The sequence below is a fragment of the Molothrus aeneus genome, chromosome 1 (assembly GCF_037042795.1).
Source record: "Molothrus aeneus isolate 106 chromosome 1, BPBGC_Maene_1.0, whole genome shotgun sequence".
NCBI lineage: Eukaryota > Metazoa > Chordata > Aves > Passeriformes > Icteridae > Molothrus > Molothrus aeneus.
The window spans coordinates 29,282,875-29,301,638 of record NC_089646.1 but is presented as its reverse complement, the minus strand read 5'-3'; the positions used below and the strand labels follow the sequence as shown (position 1 = coordinate 29,301,638).

Genomic DNA, 18,764 nt, shown 5'->3' with positions numbered 1-18,764 from the left:
AGACCTCTCAAGATGTATAGAAACACCACAAAACTCTATTAATTTGATAAAATGCCCTTTGGCCTTCTTCTTAAACCCTTTCTAAGACTCCCTTAGTTAAAGAGCAGTGCTCTTGCTGTGTTTGTGTCACCCATATTGCCACAGGCAGGCTGTAAACACCCAAAGGGCCCCCTGGGTTCTTCATCCTTGTCCTGGCATGCTCACCTGGCAATCTCCAGCCCTTGGCCAGCAGTGGTCACTGCCCCCTGCCCACCTCATTGGACACGGCAGGATGTAGCATTCCTGGTATAATATAAAAGTTACTTCAGGCATATTCTTTGGATTAGTATGGAGTTATTCTATGTGCCATGTTTACTTCTGCAAAGGGTCACACTGCAATTGCAGGGAATTAGGAGATTACTAAATCATCCTAGGCTTAGTCTATTATAAGGACAGGAAATTAAGCCAAAGGTATGAATAAATACTTCCAAAATACACAAGTCAAACAGTATACCTGACTGCTAATGTTCCTGCATTGAGAAAAACCTCTGCAAGATTTTCCAGAATACTTCCAAATTCCTATATTTGCATAGGAATCAAACTCTGTGTTTGAGTTTTTTCCATTTGTTTCATTTTGCACACAGATAAGGTTTTTTTGTGGTTTTTTTTTTTTTTTTTTTTTACTCTATGCTGTTGCTTTTAGCAGACAGAATTAAGGAGTCTGATTTTTTTTTTTTTTCTATTTTATTGTTTTTTCTTTTGGCCTTTTTCTGGTCCTGGAAGGAAAAATGGATGGTCCACATTATTTTTTCTGCTGGTAACTGCAGTTGATTAAGAATAAGTAATAAAGAAAGTTGAAAAATGCACCCAAGCCCCAGATAATCACTAAACTCTTTCCGTCATGGAGGAAACGTCCTGAAGATCCTCCATTTATGAACTTACTGTAGAAAAGCAACTAGAAAATTCTCTGCACAAAACTGCAGGGTAATAAGGTAGTAAGGGTAAGGGGAGCACAGGGGCCTGGAAGCACCTCATCTCAGGACATAAACCTTCAGCGTGGGTGTAGAAAGTGCTGGTCCCAAGGCAGAGTTCCAGCATTGCTCTGCAGTACAGTGGAGAAGCTGTCATGAGAAGGAAGCTTGTGTATGAATAACTTTACTTGGCAAAAAACCTTTCTTCAATATCAGTTTTCCACTACACTGAGTTATGAAATGTCTATGGATACAACTGGAACGTTCTGTCTGGCTATGAATTATGTCATAACTGTGGCATAACTCCATAAATGGAGAAAACTAACTGTTTTCCTCATCTTTAGGTATAAGTTCCATTTCATAACAGCCATAAGACACAGCACACAGCTATTACATTTCTCAAGTGATTACAGTTGCTCAGTGTTTGGTCTCACGCCCTGTAGAAGTGTTAAATTTCTCTATCCATAAAGAGCAACCATATACCTTCTGTCTGAATGACCTACATTTAACTTATGAAAAGAGCAAAACAGGAAAGAACAAATATATATTTTCCACAGGAGAGAGCATACAGTGTTTGTTTTCTGTATAGTGATCTGCATTACATCCAGCGAATAAAAATTGCTTTCTGAGGTCTGCACATCTAGATCTGATCCAAAGCTCCTTGAAGAAATGGGATTTGGATCAGTCCCAGAGAGAGTGCTAGGAGTATAAAACTGCAGTACATTCAAAGCAAAAGTCTCATAGCTCCAGAACTTCAGTTATCATATAAATCAAAGTGAAGTGCACCTTAAACATATTTTGCAGTGTCCTTTTTTTATTGTTAATAGATACTATAACATTTACTGTGCTTATAATTATATGAATGTGTGAGCAGTTTCAATTAGATGGAAATTAGTAAGGTAGCTCTCTTGAAAGTTAAGAACACAACTAATGTGTCCATTCAGTAGGACATCATCAAGTACAGTGTATGTAATATTGCTAAGAATTAACTTTTTTTCCCCTAGGAATTCTAAGTTAAAATACATTCATACAGCTAATGACACCTAACAATAGAAAATTCATAGAATCATATTAGCATTCCTAATTTGAATGTATCTGATCATCTGATGTATGAGATCAGGGCAACTGTTAATTTATGAAATGCATTGACATCATTCCTAGAAGTTCTTTTGAACCACTGGACAAATCAGAATGAGAAAATGCATCCATGTTACTCTTCCAAAGGCATAAAAAACCTAGTTCTTTGCAGTATAAAAAAATCAATTTTGAATATTTCAATGCTTATCTAAATACATATTTGAAATAACATTTCCTTTGTTTAAATTAATTAGTTTTTTCATTACTAAAAAAACATAAAATAATAATGCTATGGCATTCTGTTGATTATAAAGCCATGTAAACTTCTTACTAAATTCTATAATCCCCTTCCGCCCCATTTTTTAAGGCTCAAAGATATTTTTAAAGCCTTGAATGAAATGAAAATCCAACAGAAATATTTTTTTCTGCTTGATTGCAGCCAATAACCACATTGCAAGTTGTGGCTGACTTGTAATTGGGGAACCTGCTGTGGTCCCACATACTTCTCTGTTTATACAAATACTCCAGTATATAAATACTCATTTATTTTATATATATATCCATGCATACTATGTTTAGGTGGAACAAGGATGCTAACACTAATGAAGGTGTAAAAGGCACATTCTTTTTGCACTGCTGCTTGCAGTGCATAGATTTAATATATGATGTTAGTTTAGTGATATAACCCACTGACTATTTTGTTGATTTTGGTACAGTAATGCCTAGAAAATGGATGCCTCAGCTGCCAGCATCCACTTCATAGGGTGATACATGTTTGAAAGCAAATAAAAGAATCAAGGCAGCATATTACTATACCACTGGAACTGTAAGAGAAAGTTAGTGAAGCAAACTAACAGTGGTAAAAATTACACTATATGGCTGCTTTTCTAAAAGATGTTATTCCCAATAGCATCATGGTGTATTTCACTGCAAATTTCTTGGTAATCCTTGACTGTGCCACACTGTGCTCAGGTATTACAGTGTCATGCTTTTGTGTGAATCTGATGATAGCAAATTTGAAATTAACCAGGATCTGCAGGTTGTGCTTTAGAGTCCTCCAGTCCATCACATTCTGGGCCAGAGTGCATACTCACCATAAGGAGTTTTAAAAATAGCTAGTGTTCAAAATAGTATAGTTCAAGTAGGAGTGTGTCTGAAGAGAAATGGAAATTGCCTGAAAAAAAAAAAGTCTATAAAATATGATCACACCTGGTGTGGTTATTATGCCATAGAACCTTGTATAGCATTTTAACCATTTAAAGATAAAGGCTTGTTTACATTTGAGTTTGATTTTTTAAAATGTTATAAAGTTGCTTCAGTTCTTCTGATTTATGGACAGACATTAAAATGTATTTCTATTCCCATTTTTTTTTCTGGAACTCCATGTTTCAAACTGATCTGAAATTTATTAATTTCCTGTCAAGTTCTTAGTCTGTGCTTTATTCTTCTGTGTTAGATATATGTGGGGGATAATTTTAATTCTTTTTTCTGTTCTAGTAATGTAAATTAAAATACATCTTTAAGCTAAGAAAAAAGTCCTTGATAGAAGTTATGGGTAAAACCACCACTAAAATATGACCCTAAATTCTCTGCTTTTGGGAAGTGTTTCCATCATCCACTCAAATCCAACTCTTAATGCAGTACTCTTAATGTAGTCTTTAGGCTTGCAGTCTAGCTAATGGCAAGAAATGGAATTCCCAAAGTGCTTAGCTTATACCCATATTCCCAGTGTGCTCTCTCCACAAGTTTCAGCAAAATCTTAGGTTAATAATGGGTTTTAGGGCACTTCAGTGAATTTAAAAGCAGGTTGAATGAATCAGCATTATCTTATCTGCTGCTATCAGTTTTCTGCAGCAGGAGTCACAAGGAAACCCACATGCCAGGGACAAGCTAGACAGCTTGGGATCAGTGGAAAGGCAGAAAAGTTTGAAAACATGCAGCTCTTTAAAACTGGAAACCAGGAACACCCTTGCTCATTCATAGCATGTACTGTTGAATCCTCCCTGAAGACAGGTATTAGCACATGTATGAAAACCATTGCAGTTTCATTCATTTTCCACAAAGTGTGATTTTAGCCATATATTGTAATATAGCTATTCCATGACTTGGTGGAAATCTGGATTTGATGTTTAGTTCTCTTTCCTGCCTAAGATACAAAACCTTGCTTCTCTAGTGCTCTACCACTGTGGGAGCATTTTTCAGGCAGTCTGCAGGACCTGGTACATCACAATGGAAACCAAGAAAAATCAGACCCACCTGGCAAGAAAGAGGAGATTTTTTAAAAGGTGTAATTTTTCAGCTTAAAAGTGAGGACAGTCTTTAAGGAGAAAAGTCTTGAATTTCAGTCTTTGTTCCCTGGAAAACCCCTTCATTAGACAATAACAATAATTGAAAAGCCTGTCAAAGCATTTCTAAGAAATTTATGGATGAGTTCCCTTATGCCTGTGCCAAATCATATTTTTCTTTGCTCACTTCTTGAATTTTTGTATGTACCAGGATATACAGGAAAATGAAGTGGAAGTTGAACTCAGTATGGCTAGATGAGCAGTTAAAGTACTCCTCATTTAATTATATTCAAATAGAGTCCGTGCCTGATTTTTACAAAAAAGCTCTGTCCAAATACTTTGTCACTTCAAAACAAATTTCTTCTATTGCTAATGATGGAAAGTTTATCATAAGGGGGAATGGAGCAGATTGGTAATGTGGAAATGCAGTAATAAGTTTGATTCTCACCTCGTACAAATCCGTGCAATAGAGTGGCTTGACAGGTGTCATTTGTGAGAACTGTGTTCTGGCTTGTAAACTGGTGAGGCTGCTGTTTAGCTTGCACATTGCTGGGATTGAGTTTTCTCTGTTCAATAACTGTTGAGGATATCTAAGTAGGTGTTTGTGATGCTTCAGTAAAACAACAGAAACCCGCCCAGACTGAGTGTGTGGTTTGATGTGTTTTGCAAACATGGGCACTCTAAGTTCACACAGCTGTAAAACTTGAGAGTATCCTCCTGTGGCCTCCCATGCTCACAGATACTTACCTTAGATCTCTTTTAGGGGTTGGGGCCGTGACCAAAGGAAGTTGGGCATGTCAGTGAATGGGATTTATGGAAATCAGGGCAGACATTTGTGGAGTTTTATTTTTCCAATGCCTGCAAATGAAGCACAAGATGCTGTTCATAAACTCTTTTGCTGCCGAAGCAAGAAAGGATTTCTATAACTCAGTCAGATCCAATAGTTTTGTTTTGTTTTGTTTTGTTTTAATAAAATAAAACCAAAAGCTTTTCAAAACTAGTATTTGAAACAAAATCACGGAGGTAAAAATGAAACTGGTTAAATATTTGATTTTCAAAGGCAGTGTATAGAATACAAAATAAATATTTAATAAATTTTAAAAATTCAAACTTTACAATCAAAACAATTTCTGTGTTTATGAATTTTGTTTATGTCATTTTGATGTAAATTTTAAGGACAGAAGTCCTCATGCTGTGATTCATCTAAATACTCATGTGCATGTTAATATTTAAAAGTGTTTTAAGTCTGATTGAAGTTAATGATATGAGCTAAAAAGTTTTTCTGGCTTGGGAACCAAGTGTCAAGTTGTCATGAAGGGAAAACATTAATTTTGTTTCGTCTTAAACATGACCATGTCACGTGAGTTGTTATTCTCACCAGTACATTGGCATTTTTATCCAGTGGGATTCAAAGATGGCTATTGTAAAGACCTGGTAACATAATAGGACATTTAAAGAACAGGGCTGCTGGGATTTTTATCTAGAAGTAAGTTTCTTCCCTCTTGAGTTGAGTCAAAAGGAAATCAAATAACTTTGGGAAAAAAACACATAGGACAGAAGGAGATAACATTAAACACTAATACAGTAGTCAGGAATCAACTGTGAGCGTGGTTACTCCAGGTATGAGTGCTATCCATAGCAGATTTCTTTCCCTAAAATTTCAAGTAGCAAATTACTTTAAAAGGGGACACTTGCTTCACTCACTGAGTAAGTTCAAGCTACTGTTCCGTAAAAACTCCATGTCTCTCCAGATTACTCTAAAGGAATTTTTTGTCTGCTTTTTAACAGATGTTGTCACAGGGGACAGTTCTCGTGAGAATTGGCTTTATCATTCTGTCCCTGGCATCTTTTGGACTACTTATGGAGAGCAAGTAAGATACAAAATATGTGGGGTTTTTTATTCTTTCATTATGGGTTATTTATGACTACATGTGAATCTCAGAAATTATATTGATAAAGAGATATAATCACCCAGATCCACACATGGCTGTCTGTTACTAGAAAATAACACATGACTAGCCAGCACCTAAATCCAGGATTGTTCCCATAGCAAGAAGTGACTACATCTGTGTAGAAAACCTTGCAGAAAGGTTTTGGGATGGGCTCTTCATGTCTTCCTCTGTGCTTGCATTTACTGGGTCCATTCCTCTGGGTTTGGGACAGTGGCAGGTGAGTGGGACCTGCCAGCTGTCTGAGGCTGTTCAAGGTTGGATTGTGTGAGCCCTGTGTAGCTCGCCATAGGTGCCAGATATATGGATGGTATATGAAGAGCACACAGTGTAGCTCAGAGTGGGCTCAAAGTCACGTGAAAGATGGTGTAGACTTGAGACTAAACTTAGTATAGCTTCAAATGAAATTGGATCTTGAATACACCAGGCCAGTGAGATACATTACGAAGTAGCCCATATGGGCACTGTGGTGCTAAAGAAGAGTAAGTAGCATCCACACTTGCTTGCAAAGAAGTTACTTGCCCTGGCAGAGAAGAAATGTAGAGTAGAAGTTTCCTTTGAGACTGAGGTGCCAGTATTGCTTTGCACCTGCTGTTCACTATGTTTTCAGAAAGGAATACCTTTCGCTTTTAAGGACTGAACAGTTTAATTCAGGATAGGTAAAAATCTGTCAACATGCCAGACATGTGAATAACCTAGGAAGTTAATAAAGAGGCATTAGTAAAAATTTGTGGAAGTAGACCACTGAAAATATTCTGAACTACTTATGTAGCAGTTCTCAGAATTTTGTTGTGGTAATTTTTGAGATCAAAGGACAGTAACTAAATATACAGCTCCATTTGCATTAGTTCAAATATATTTTGCAAGTACTGGTATTCTCACCACAGCAAATTCATGATTGTAAGTCAATATAAGGTAAATACCAAAAAAACTTAACTTTAAGTTTAAGAAGAATGACTAGATGTAAGTGGACGACATCAGAAACTAATTCTATTTTCTCTTTTTCACTGAACTTAGCAAAGAGGAAAAGATTGGATGTTAATCTGAATTGATTTCCTTTTCTAGGTCCAAAGCAGGAATTTTGGAAATCATTCGCTGTTTAGTCTTCATAGGTGCTTACGAACTTGACTACTTTAGGAGTCATTTTTCCTTCTTGGGCTATGCATATGAGGTAAGACATTTATTTTAAAATGTCTGTGCTGATTATTCTAGATTTTTTAAACTTTTTGCAGAAAAGAAACACTAAACGTTTACATTTTGCTTTCTTATTTTTCATTATGCTATTCGAATAGAGTATTATTTTTTTCTTATCACATTGTTTTTCACTTTTTATGATTATTTTGTAAGAAAATTATTCCAGTTCACTACTGAGATGCCAGTTATCCTTGGAAAAAAGGTCATGAAGGACTGCATCTACCACTTCTTGCAAAAATAATTTACTTGTGATCACATGCTTTGAAGTGAATAATAGAAATGCATTGCTGAATTTCAATTGTTTAATTCTCCTTTTATGGGAGAAATATGAAAATTCTTGGAGGCTGGAAGACTTCAAGTGTTTTGCTCTACATTAATCCTGTGCCTCAGAAACAGACTTTTAGCCATTGGCAAGGAGTGGATATAGGACGAAATAGACCTATGGTCTAATACATGTGGTTACTTTTGTGTTCTTAGCATTTACTTTTATCCTCTTCATGCCTTTTGCTTTTTATTATTTTCATTTCCAGTACAGTTGGTATTTCATATCTCTTTTAATATTATCACAATGAAATAACAATAGTCACTGTTAGTATTCCTATCTGAGCAACATTACCAAGCTACTTACTATTGGTTACCAGGAAATAATGGTTATTCATAACCATCAAGGTTATGAATGGGTGGCTGGATTAGTACAACCTTATCAGAAAGTTACTCTTTTGGCTTAAAATCAGAAAAAAATCAAATAAAACAGTAGGAACTGATACTCAGGTTCAGAATAGTTCCTTTGACTTCAAACATATGCAAAATTTATAGTGTCTTTCCCAGTTGGAAGTGGTCTCCCTTCTCCTGCTTTTCTAAAAGAAATGGAATTTCTTTTAGAAAATAAAAATAAATAAATTAAAAAAAAATCTGCTGCTGTGGGTCTGGGAGATTTTTCTGGTTTTTTAGTTTTTTTTTTTTTTTTTCTGCCTGGGTTGGAAAACAATAGCTATTAGACAATATTTAAAGCTAGATAAATGCCACTAATTGAGAATTGTTTCATTTCTCCCCTGCCCTCCTTGTTACATTGTCAAAGCTGTGGTGTATAAATCAAATGATTCTTGAATTCCTTTGATAAGACTCTGCAAGAATTTAGCAAGTATTTTAAGAGGTTTAGTTTACTTAAATATTATTTGAAAATTGCTTGTAAAATTTCCTTAGTAGCCTAATACAGTAGAAAGGTTTGAATTGACAAATTCTAAAATTTTGGAGCAATTTACCTTGCCTTTGAGACATAGCTTTCAGACTTGAATTATTTGGTTATTCTAAGTGAAATCTGTGAGAATTATATCATTATATACACCCTCAATACCTGCCCTCCTGGTATTTTTATTTATATATATTTATTTATATATATTTTTATTCATATGTAAAAATGTCTCTTACTAAGAAATGAGTAGAAGAAAAAGATTAGCTTGATATTCCTATTGTTTATAGGGAATTCTATAGCTTCCTCTTCTTTCACAAAGAAGAAAATAAAATTAAGTGGTTCTTGCTCTGTTCTTTACGTGTTTCTGTCATTAAAAAAATACTTTATTGTCATCTCGAGTTCTTCTCTTCTGTACTTTACTATACTTTCTTCCATGTGTTTATTCCTTCATCCTTCATATTACAGTTATTGTTCTGTTTTTAGTCCTCTGTTTGACACTGACTACATAGCCATTTTTTACAAGAGACAGGACTACTTCTACACAATTTTTCTTTGAAAATACTGAAAAAAATAGGTGTCTTTCAAATAATTTACTCTTGGGCAGACCAGAATAGGTATTGTTTCTGAGTGATGCCAGTATTTCCACCCTTGACATTTTATCACAAATCAACAATTTCATTATATTAATAGCTTTTGTGATCATAGAATAATAGAATAGTTTGAGTATGAAATATAAAGATCCTCTAGTCCAATCCCCTTCAATTAGCAGAGACATCTTCAACTACATCAGGTTGCTCTGAGCCCCAATCAACCTGATCTTGAAAATTTCCAAGGATGTGGCACCTACCACCTTATTGGACATTTTCTTCCAGTGCTTCACCATCTTCACAATAAAAAATGTTCTCCTTTTTGCAGTCTGAATATTTGTAATGAACTTCAAAATGTCCCCCATTTTAAAATGAATGACCCACTTTTAAAATAAATGATCCACTTTTGCTCCCAATGCATTATATGCATGGTAGGCATGTTCTTATGGGTCTAATAGAATTTACGTCAAAATAAAAAAAAAATCCGAGAGATTTCTGGAGATTTTTCAGTTCATGTTGAAAAGTTTTCAAACAGTAATGCCTTACCTCAGTATTGACATGATCGTTTTGAAACAGCAGTACCAGAAAGCATAAGAAATACATAAACAGATAGTTTCCCCAGAAATTAGGTCTAAAATTTATCCTAAAAAATGCTTCTGTTCATCATTCCAATTTGTTTATCCTTCATAATATACTAACATAGGCAATCTGCTTGATTTTAAACTTCTTTTGCTCTGTTTCACTTTCACATTCTCTTACAAATTTTAAGAGGTGTAAATTGAAACATTTAATTAATCATTTTGTTTTCCTCATGTAAATATCCTGTCTTAAACATACATCTAGATTTAGCTGACTTTGGTCTTTTTAATCTAATACTTCTTGTAATCATAACCTGTAATATGCTGAAAGGCATTGTCTTTACATCTTCATCCTTGTGAGTTACCAAATTAACAATTCTTTAGTAATCCAGTGTTAAAGAATGAAAGCACAACGTCATGTAATAGAGTTTGTGTTGACTTTTTCTATAAATTAAGACTTCAAGGTCGTGATCACCTAAGGATAAAGAAGTATTTTAAGAATCTAACAAACAATTCTTTCTCAGAATTCTTAAGTTAATGGTGCACATTGCAGCAGGTAAGTGCAAGACTGATTTTTACCAACAGCATGTTCAATAATGAGTGAAAAAGTATGTTATTGTTTTCCATATGTGTGGGGGATTTTCTGCTACTATGTTTCATATGTTCCTATTTCTCAAGATTGCTTTAGGATCAGTAAAGATTTCTAAAGAACATATCCTTCCAATACTATTTGAAGGGTATTCTAATTGCCAAAAATAGGTGCTTTAAACTGAAAATTACTGTGTTTGGCTCATAAGGAGACTTGACAATTATCTGAGTTACTGCATTGGAAGAACACCTTCTGTGGGGACACTAAATGGGAAGTGAAGAAGAAATGAGAGAAAACTAGGGGGTCAGTTAGAGAAGGGAGAAGAACAGAGGAAACAAGGAGCAAGCCTTTCCCACTTTGTCATTAAATTAGCTCAGGTGGGCGTGAAAAAAAGCAGCTGAAGATGGCAATCTAAGTAGAAGGAGCAGTCCTGCCCTCTGGCTCTTACCCTTCTTGCTGCCCTGTTGACTGGCTTTGCCATCTGGGCTGACTTAGCCAGACAAAGATTTTTTTCAGGTAAGTGATACAACTTGCTGTGGAGCAAGAAAGTTTCTTAATGCTCGAGCTCAGGAAAGGAGGAAGCAAAATGATGTTATAGTTGTGTAAGAAAGAAAGATTTCTGCTTTTGCTAAAGCTGCAGTCTTAATATGTTGTTTTCTGTGTCTGCAGTCAAGTAAAATCAGCATTCACTCCATCAATGCTTTGAAGTTGTGTGTTACCAGACTTGGTTCCTTATGAAAATTGTGTTATTTTTCTGATCATTTAAAAATATTTTCCTCCCTGATATTGTATTTGAATTCATTATTTGATAAACTCATGGGGATCTCTCCCAGTGTCCTTTTCTTCTCCAAGAAAATAATTTGAAACTATCATCACTAGAAGTGACCACAGGAGGTGGAACAGTGTACATTCCTCAGCATGCATTTTCTGTTCCTTTTCCTGTATATATTTCATATAGATGATTAGGTGAATGTGGGAGGGGGAGGGAGTGAATTTTTTTGTTGTTGTTTCTTTGTTAGAGGTTTTGTGTGTTATTTGTTAATTTAAGAAAAAAGTGGTGATATATGAGGAAATTTTTATATCTTAAGAAAATTATTTAATGGGTGGAGGTCAATAAAAACCTCGGTGACAGGGAATATATTTGACTGGTTTGAAGACCTAGTGTGTTTCTTTTGAGAATCTGTGCTGCCACATCCTATACTAGTTAGCTTTCTTTAGGCTGATTACTTCATGCCTGCATAATGTGATGATTGTGAGTATTACCAAAGCCAAATCATTTTCTGTCAGGCTGGGCCTGGTGCCTCTTAACCACCTGGAGGTAGCAGAAAACATTGCTTGTGTGTTCAGTTATGTGACAGTTCAGCAGGCACGATATGTAAAAATAAATCTGTGATGATGGTCCACCTCTTTAAAGTGTTTCCATCCAACTGCACTGGTTTGGCACCAGCCAGCATATTCCATGAGCTGAATTTGGTCAAACACTGGCTGTTATTTGACAGTAGTACTAATGAGGAGCAAGTAGAAATGAGAGCCATTGACATGTTGTTGGAACTCTTGTTTTAAATATTTTCACCAACCCTCATAGTAGCTGCAACTCAGACTTAAAATAAGAGGCTAGGAGTGAGGAAGAGGGAGGAGGAAATAGACGTCTGTCTTGATATGTTTATCTTTTACCTTTATTGTAACTAAGGCATTGTATCTAAGAGTTAATCTTTTCATCCTGACTTCTGCACTGCAACTTAATGAGCTGCCTGGCTATGCCATGTTGGCTGACATGTATTAATTTACAGGTAGGAAGGACAAAAAATCTAGGGCAACTTTCATGGTGGAAAAGAGAGAAAAACAGAGGTTTTATACATGTGTGATGTTTTAAATTAATAACTTGTTTTCTTTTCTATGTGGGCATGTGGTACATTAGAAATATAACCAGCTTTGGAAGATATACAGAATCCTGTGCTGCAGGGTGTTATTCAGCCCTTAACTAATGAAGGTAGAAATGAGCTTTATTGTGGTCAAATAGCTTATTTGCTCCTCCAGAGTATCTAAACATGGTAGATGCAGCTGTTTCAAAAACTTTTGGAGACAGTATTCTGTACCAAATGGACTGCTTCTCTGATCTTTGATGCAATTCTGGTATTTCTTATGGCATAGAATCTAATTGGTCTGGATAAAATATAAAATATCTCTTTATGAAAGAACTGATTTACACTGTATCATGTGTTCCACAGAAGTCCCTCTTAATGTGATATATTATCACACTACTTATTTTTCCTTTCATCATACAAAGAGTTGCTGTTACCTCACTTGTTTCTTAGTATAATTTACCAGTGTTGGAATACTGACTTATGAGTTCAGACATAAAACAAACATTTACTCATAAGAACTTATTTCCACATCAACGATAGTTTTCTGCTCTGTAGCATTTTTTCTTGGTCCCTCGTTAAGATCATCTGTGCCACATTTCAAAGAGCCGCGTGTCCCATATTTGGTTTCCATTAAGGTGAAAGCTCCATGCCCTGTGCTGTGATTTATGACCTCAGCATTTATGCAGTCTCTGTGCTGTAACTAGATTGGCTGGTGTATTTCAAATATATTTTAGAAATGAAACTGGGGATGGAAGGAAACTCTGCTGCCTATGATAAAAAGCCTTGTCAACACACATGGAATTAAACAAACACGCGTTGTAATCGTTTTTTTTCTATGTTAGCTTCATTCAGAAAAGTTTGCTATGCCATGCAGTGTATCCCAGGGACTGGACTTTTAATATTCTTGACAACTGCCCTAAGGGGAATAATGTCCCTTAGAAAAAGTCACAGTAAAATCTGGCAGTAGATTAAGTTAGTTTCCACTTAGGTGTGACAGCAGAGTCATTACTGATTTTAGACTTAGCCAGTTTGAGAGTCAGCTTCACCACCATCAACTAAGGACTATGATGTATAGTTCCAGATGCTCTGGCCAATTGACCGTAAAATTGCTCTGCATTTCTGGCAGAGCAGTTGAGCTGGAGCTTTTAAAATCTCCACTCCCTAAGCTCAACACCCTTCCCCCTCTGCTTAAAAGCTGCTCATTATTCTTCTTCTGCCCGCTGATCTTAGCAAAAGAAAAACTTCTGGAATCAATTAGAAGTGTCTGCGCTTGATGAGATTTGCACGTGAGTTCGGAATTGCGAGGCTTTGATAGTGTCAGCCAACAGCTGCAGTTTCAGGTGGTAAATCTGGGAAGGAATTTTCCAGGGTTTATTTACAATCATAAAATAAAACAAAAATCAAGACAAGTTGGAAACCATCTAATGTGTTGTTAAAATGAAGCCTGAATTGGGTTATATATTTCTTTTTTCTGAAAAAAAAGTAAACTGGCAGTTTATTATCAGGATCTTTTCAATTACCTTGCAATTACTAGGCTTCATAGAGCAGCTGTAATAAAATGTAAACTATGGTCTTCTTGCTGTAGTTTTACCTATGAAAGAAGCATCTGCTATTACTTTTGTCACTTTAATTGTTTGACAAGACAAGGAGGTAGTCATACTTAATAGAAATCAGAAGCATGCAAAGATAAAGCAAAGGTCTGAACATAGAAAATGCATGTTCACATATGCTGACTGAAATTTTGCATTTTCTTTTGTCAACACTTGCACTTATATCTATAAAGTTTATTTTCTAACCCTTCTTATCCCAAAGCAGTCAGTGATTGGCATGTAGCTGTATGTAGTGTTTGCATTTTAAATGTAACAGCCATGCCAATGAGATTATTAATGTTCAGTTGTATATCTGAGAGTGTCTGCAAAAATGAAGCTCTGGTATTTCACACATCTTTTTACTGATGTAATTTGGTTTATAAGTCAAAGCAAAATTTTCTATAAGACAGTAATCCTACAATCCCTGTCAAATTGCATTCTTTTCTACATCATAATAACACATGGATAATGATAGAGATCTCCATACTAGCGAATCACTTCACTGATATTAGTCCCTAGTGACAACTGACATATTCCACATGGGTTGATGTTTGTCTGTGTAACTGTAGTTGCAGTACTAGAGTATTTTGCTTGAGTTTTTGGTTTTGTTTTTGGGGTTTTTTTGTTAATGCACAAATGCATGAATTTGTTTCATACCCCATATTTCCACAAATGTGGAAGACTCATGTTGACAGAGCTGTTGCTTATTGATCCCTTTGCACTGTCATAAATGTTACTTTCAAAATTGATTTAAAATGTCATGTAAAGTACATTGCAATGTCTAAGAGTCAAAGGCAGGATAAGATGGGCAATTCGTGTGTCCTGGATGAAAGACATTGGCTTACTTGTGGAGATTCCCCGTCCACGCAGGTCATGTGGGGAGAAGCAGAAGATGCAGTCTGAGGAGTGCAGAAGGGATCCCCCAGCCATGAAGAACACCCCTGAGTGGGGAGCCTCCAGCTTCACTGTGCATAGCCAGTGTGTGTGTTCTCTGGACTGTCCTTAGCCCATCAAGCTCACCCACATATCTGTGCTCGTCAGCGCAGCCTCATACTCAAAATTAGTGGACTATTTTCCAAAACTAGATAGCTTACCTCCAAAGCTATTGTAACAGGCAAGTTACAGGAATTATCCTAAAAAGAGAAGAGCGGTATCTGTGTTACCAAGACCACAAATACAAATGACTTAGTTTGAATTTTATCTTCAAACATGATAGGCAGAGGGATTGAATTAACTTTTAAGAGATAAAAGCTGTAGTGAAACAAGCTGTTTCTGATGTGGAAAAGCTCTGGGTTTGGCACATGCAAGGTGACCACAAAGAACCAACCTAGTATTTAAAATATTTTGGATATTTCTATCTTGTACAGTTTAAATAGAGAAACCCCAAATATTAAAAATACATGCAGTCCAGGATTACTCAATATTTGCATCTTGCAATGGAAATGGTAGCAGACTTGTCTTCCTATAAATGTCTCTCCCCACTTCTGGAACAGTGAGCAGCTATGAAAACATAAGATTTCTGCAACAGAATGTCTTTGTAGGACACACAGATTTGGACTTGAATTTAGCCCACTGGAAATCCTAATCCATATATTTGTGTAGGAATGCAGAAATTAATTCAGAATGTTCTATAACATGTTTTATTACTTTTTAAAAATCATAAATGCTATCTTCTGCTCAGTCTATTTTTTTCAGAAGCTTCTTGTGAACACTAAAGGAAGAAAAGCACAGTAAAAGTTGTGCCTCTGTTTTCCTATTAGCAGCACCTGAAATAACTACAGAGACTGAAAACTAGTTCATGACATCTGGGCAATTGCATGCTAAATTCTAACCAGCCAGTGCCTTTTGTCTAAAGTGGGCAATAGATCAGTAAGATAAAATCAAGCCATTATATGTGCTGTGATTTATTTCCTTTATTACTGCCTTGTTATATCATTCCCCTGTAGAAGTTCTGTTTTCTATGATGTTTAGAGTTAGGGAATAAGAGAATATAGAGAAAGCAACAATGCTATATTTGATTTTATATGTGGGTATTACGCAGCCCAAAGAGAATGTTTTAAAATTTCCTTTTCCTGCCAATGCCAAATAAAAATTGCCTGATGAAAGAAGATTAGCAAATGCTGTGTTTAACAACTGATTACCAAATGCAGAACACACAAAACACTTTGTATGTTTAAAAGTTGGAAATAGGTGTTATGAGAAAAAAGTAAATATAAAGCTCTAGTTATCACTTGAAACCAAGGCAAAATAATACAGCAACCCTCTATAGAGTCTGGGAGTGATCACATCTGTCCTGACAGAATTTGTTTGGTTTACCTTCATGTGGAAACCATGAAATGTTTGAATAGGTTGTTTATTTTGCTGATTGGAAGCTAATACTGTTGAAGATGCCTGGTTTCAGTTTGAACATTCCAGATTTTGTTTTATGGAGGAAGGGATGCTATATGTTGTCCTTAACAATTACCTGAATTCATTGCACATATGCATACGACTATAACTCTCTAGATCTATTAATTTCTCCTCTTTTTGGCTTCATGTAGTTTGCCTACAAAGAGTGGTCAGACACTAGGAAACAGCTCAAAGTGGTAGTGAAGCAGGATGCTAAGAGGCAGAGTCTGGCCATTAACTGCATTATTTTATGCCTACTTCATAGCTCTTTCCACTTCCTTTTGAGACCAGCTAGTGAGTTTATTACATTTTAGGGAAGATACCTGTCATTGCACATACATAAAAGGCCTGTCCTGCTTCTGCTTGCTATGTAAGCAGTGAGTGAAGTTGCCATCATCATGGCTGAATTCCTGGTCAATTTTTTTTTATGGTCTTAGAAGTGAAACCTATTAGTGAAAAAGTTACTTTATTTAGAAAAGTCGGGGGGGGTTATGTATACAAATCTTTTAAAGTTCTTTGTCATTTTCAGCTGAGAACATTCTAGCACAGGATGAGAAGTGTTCTGGACTATAATTCCAACATCTTTTTGGGCTATCTTTGCTTCTAATGAAAGTATTGCCCTAAAGTGAATCCATTCCAAATGTATCTTTCTGTACTATGTGCATGGGGGGTGATTAGCTCCTGGGGTTATCTGAGTCTTGTTAAACTGCATCCTCAGACCATAAAACATGTAAAAAACAGGAATTCATCTGTCAGACTTGTGAATTGGACCTAAAAATGTGTTACCAAGATACCAACAACTGAGAAGAGCCTCCTGCTAGAAGCAACTTGCTAGAATTTGCCTTGCCTTCTGGATAGCAGTCTAAAATATACAGTTCAATAAAAAACCATGGCATATGCTTTGATATGTTTTAACAAGTACTGAGAAAAGCTGAGACTTTTCTGAATAAAAGGAAACAGAACTCCTTACTCCTTCTCTTCCCTTTTATCATTTTTGCCTTTTTTTTTCTGTGTGTGAGAAATGAAAATATATTAAAGGAAAATGGAGAGGATTAGGGAAAATTTTTCTAGTTCTCTAACCAAATCAAAATAAAATAAAACCTATAAAATATTTTCAGGTCCATGAAAATTGGAAATCACTTTTTATACAAAGTGTTAAGACAAACATGAACAGGTGGGAGATTCAAGGTAGTTGTTAGAATGTTTCATTCTACCTGGGTTGATACACTTTTATTTCACTTTCGTTTTTTTGGGTTTTTTCACCCCAATATTATAAAATAACAATAGTCAAATAGCAGAACAAATTATTGCAAATAGTAGAACAAATTATTGCCTGAAACAAAAACATCTCACTCAAACTTCTTGGTTTAAAATAAAGTCAAAAATCTTCAATTTGCTTTGAGTTCATTAATCTTGAAACAATACATTTCAAAAAAAGAAATCTTTGTTTCAGTTGTCCAGTCTCTACTTTTAAGAGCAGAGAGAGATAAGAGAGTGTTTCGTCTAAGGGACTATCTGAGGATCTTGCTGTTGAAAGTAAGAAGCTTTTCATTGACAGAGGGAAACGGGATATTTGAAAAAGCAAACACTGTCTAGTTTTAACACAGTCCTGGGTATTGGTAGGACTTTAGTGCCTTGGATTCAGGTCAGCTTTTTCACACTGTTTTTTCTCATTACATTACTGAAGGATAGCTCATCTGAAACAGATAAGGAATTCTAGAGTACTCTGATTAAGAATAGTGATAGAACCAATATTGTTATATAGCTATAATTTTATTATAAATTGGTGCAATCATAATTTGATGTTTTCAGGACTCTTATTGGACTATTTATCACCTTCTAAGTAATCACTAATTTCTGCCAAGTTCTTATAAAAAAGTCTCAATCCACTAAATGAATCAAATCTGCTCATTCCAGTGAACTCCTGACTAGTAGAGAGTTAAGAAGGAGGAAACAGGTTCTTTAGTGGATCCAGGTTTATTTTTTTGGCTTTGCAGGCTCTCTGGCTTTCACAACTTATTAGCATCAAATAAAAATCAAAAGCATCAGATTGCAAAAGTAACAAAAATAATAGCTGTGAAAGCAATGTGCAGGCAAAATTGGTCCATTTTTCCTAGACAGTCCAAATAAAATCTGCCTAACTACTTTGAATCCTCTACCATTTTATTTTGATCTTTTTGGGACTAAATTGCACCATCTTCATTATTTTATTTTGCTTTGTGCAGTAATTCATACTAATAAACTCTACACAGAAGCATATTTGGGCATATATGTCATTAATTTCCAAGAACCCATAATAGATTTGGCAGGAGAGATTCTGCTTTTCAGAACTGTACATGTGTGGACAAATGTTTGCCTCTTGGCTTAGACAGTCTTCGGAATGTAAATGCTCTTTGGAAAACTGTTGTTGAAAGGGAACCGTGTTGTTAGCTTAATTGCTAAGAAACAAGCTAGGCTTGATACCCTTCAAAATTCTGCTGAATGACTGCCTATTTCAAGGAAAACAGAAAAACAGGAGTTG

The 18,764-nt window shown here is 35.6% G+C and overlaps 1 protein-coding gene across 1 annotated transcript in view; it reads left to right on the top strand.

The window, feature by feature from the left end:
* The window catches only part of AGMO (alkylglycerol monooxygenase), a 187,130-nt gene that overhangs the window by 101,253 nt on the left and 67,113 nt on the right, over positions 1 to 18,764 (top strand). The window contains exons 11-12 of the mRNA XM_066565154.1: positions 6,101 to 6,183; positions 7,327 to 7,432. Of these exons, the coding sequence (XP_066421251.1) occupies positions 6,101 to 6,183; positions 7,327 to 7,432 (189 nt within the window). The remainder of the gene's footprint in view (positions 1 to 6,100; positions 6,184 to 7,326; positions 7,433 to 18,764) is intronic.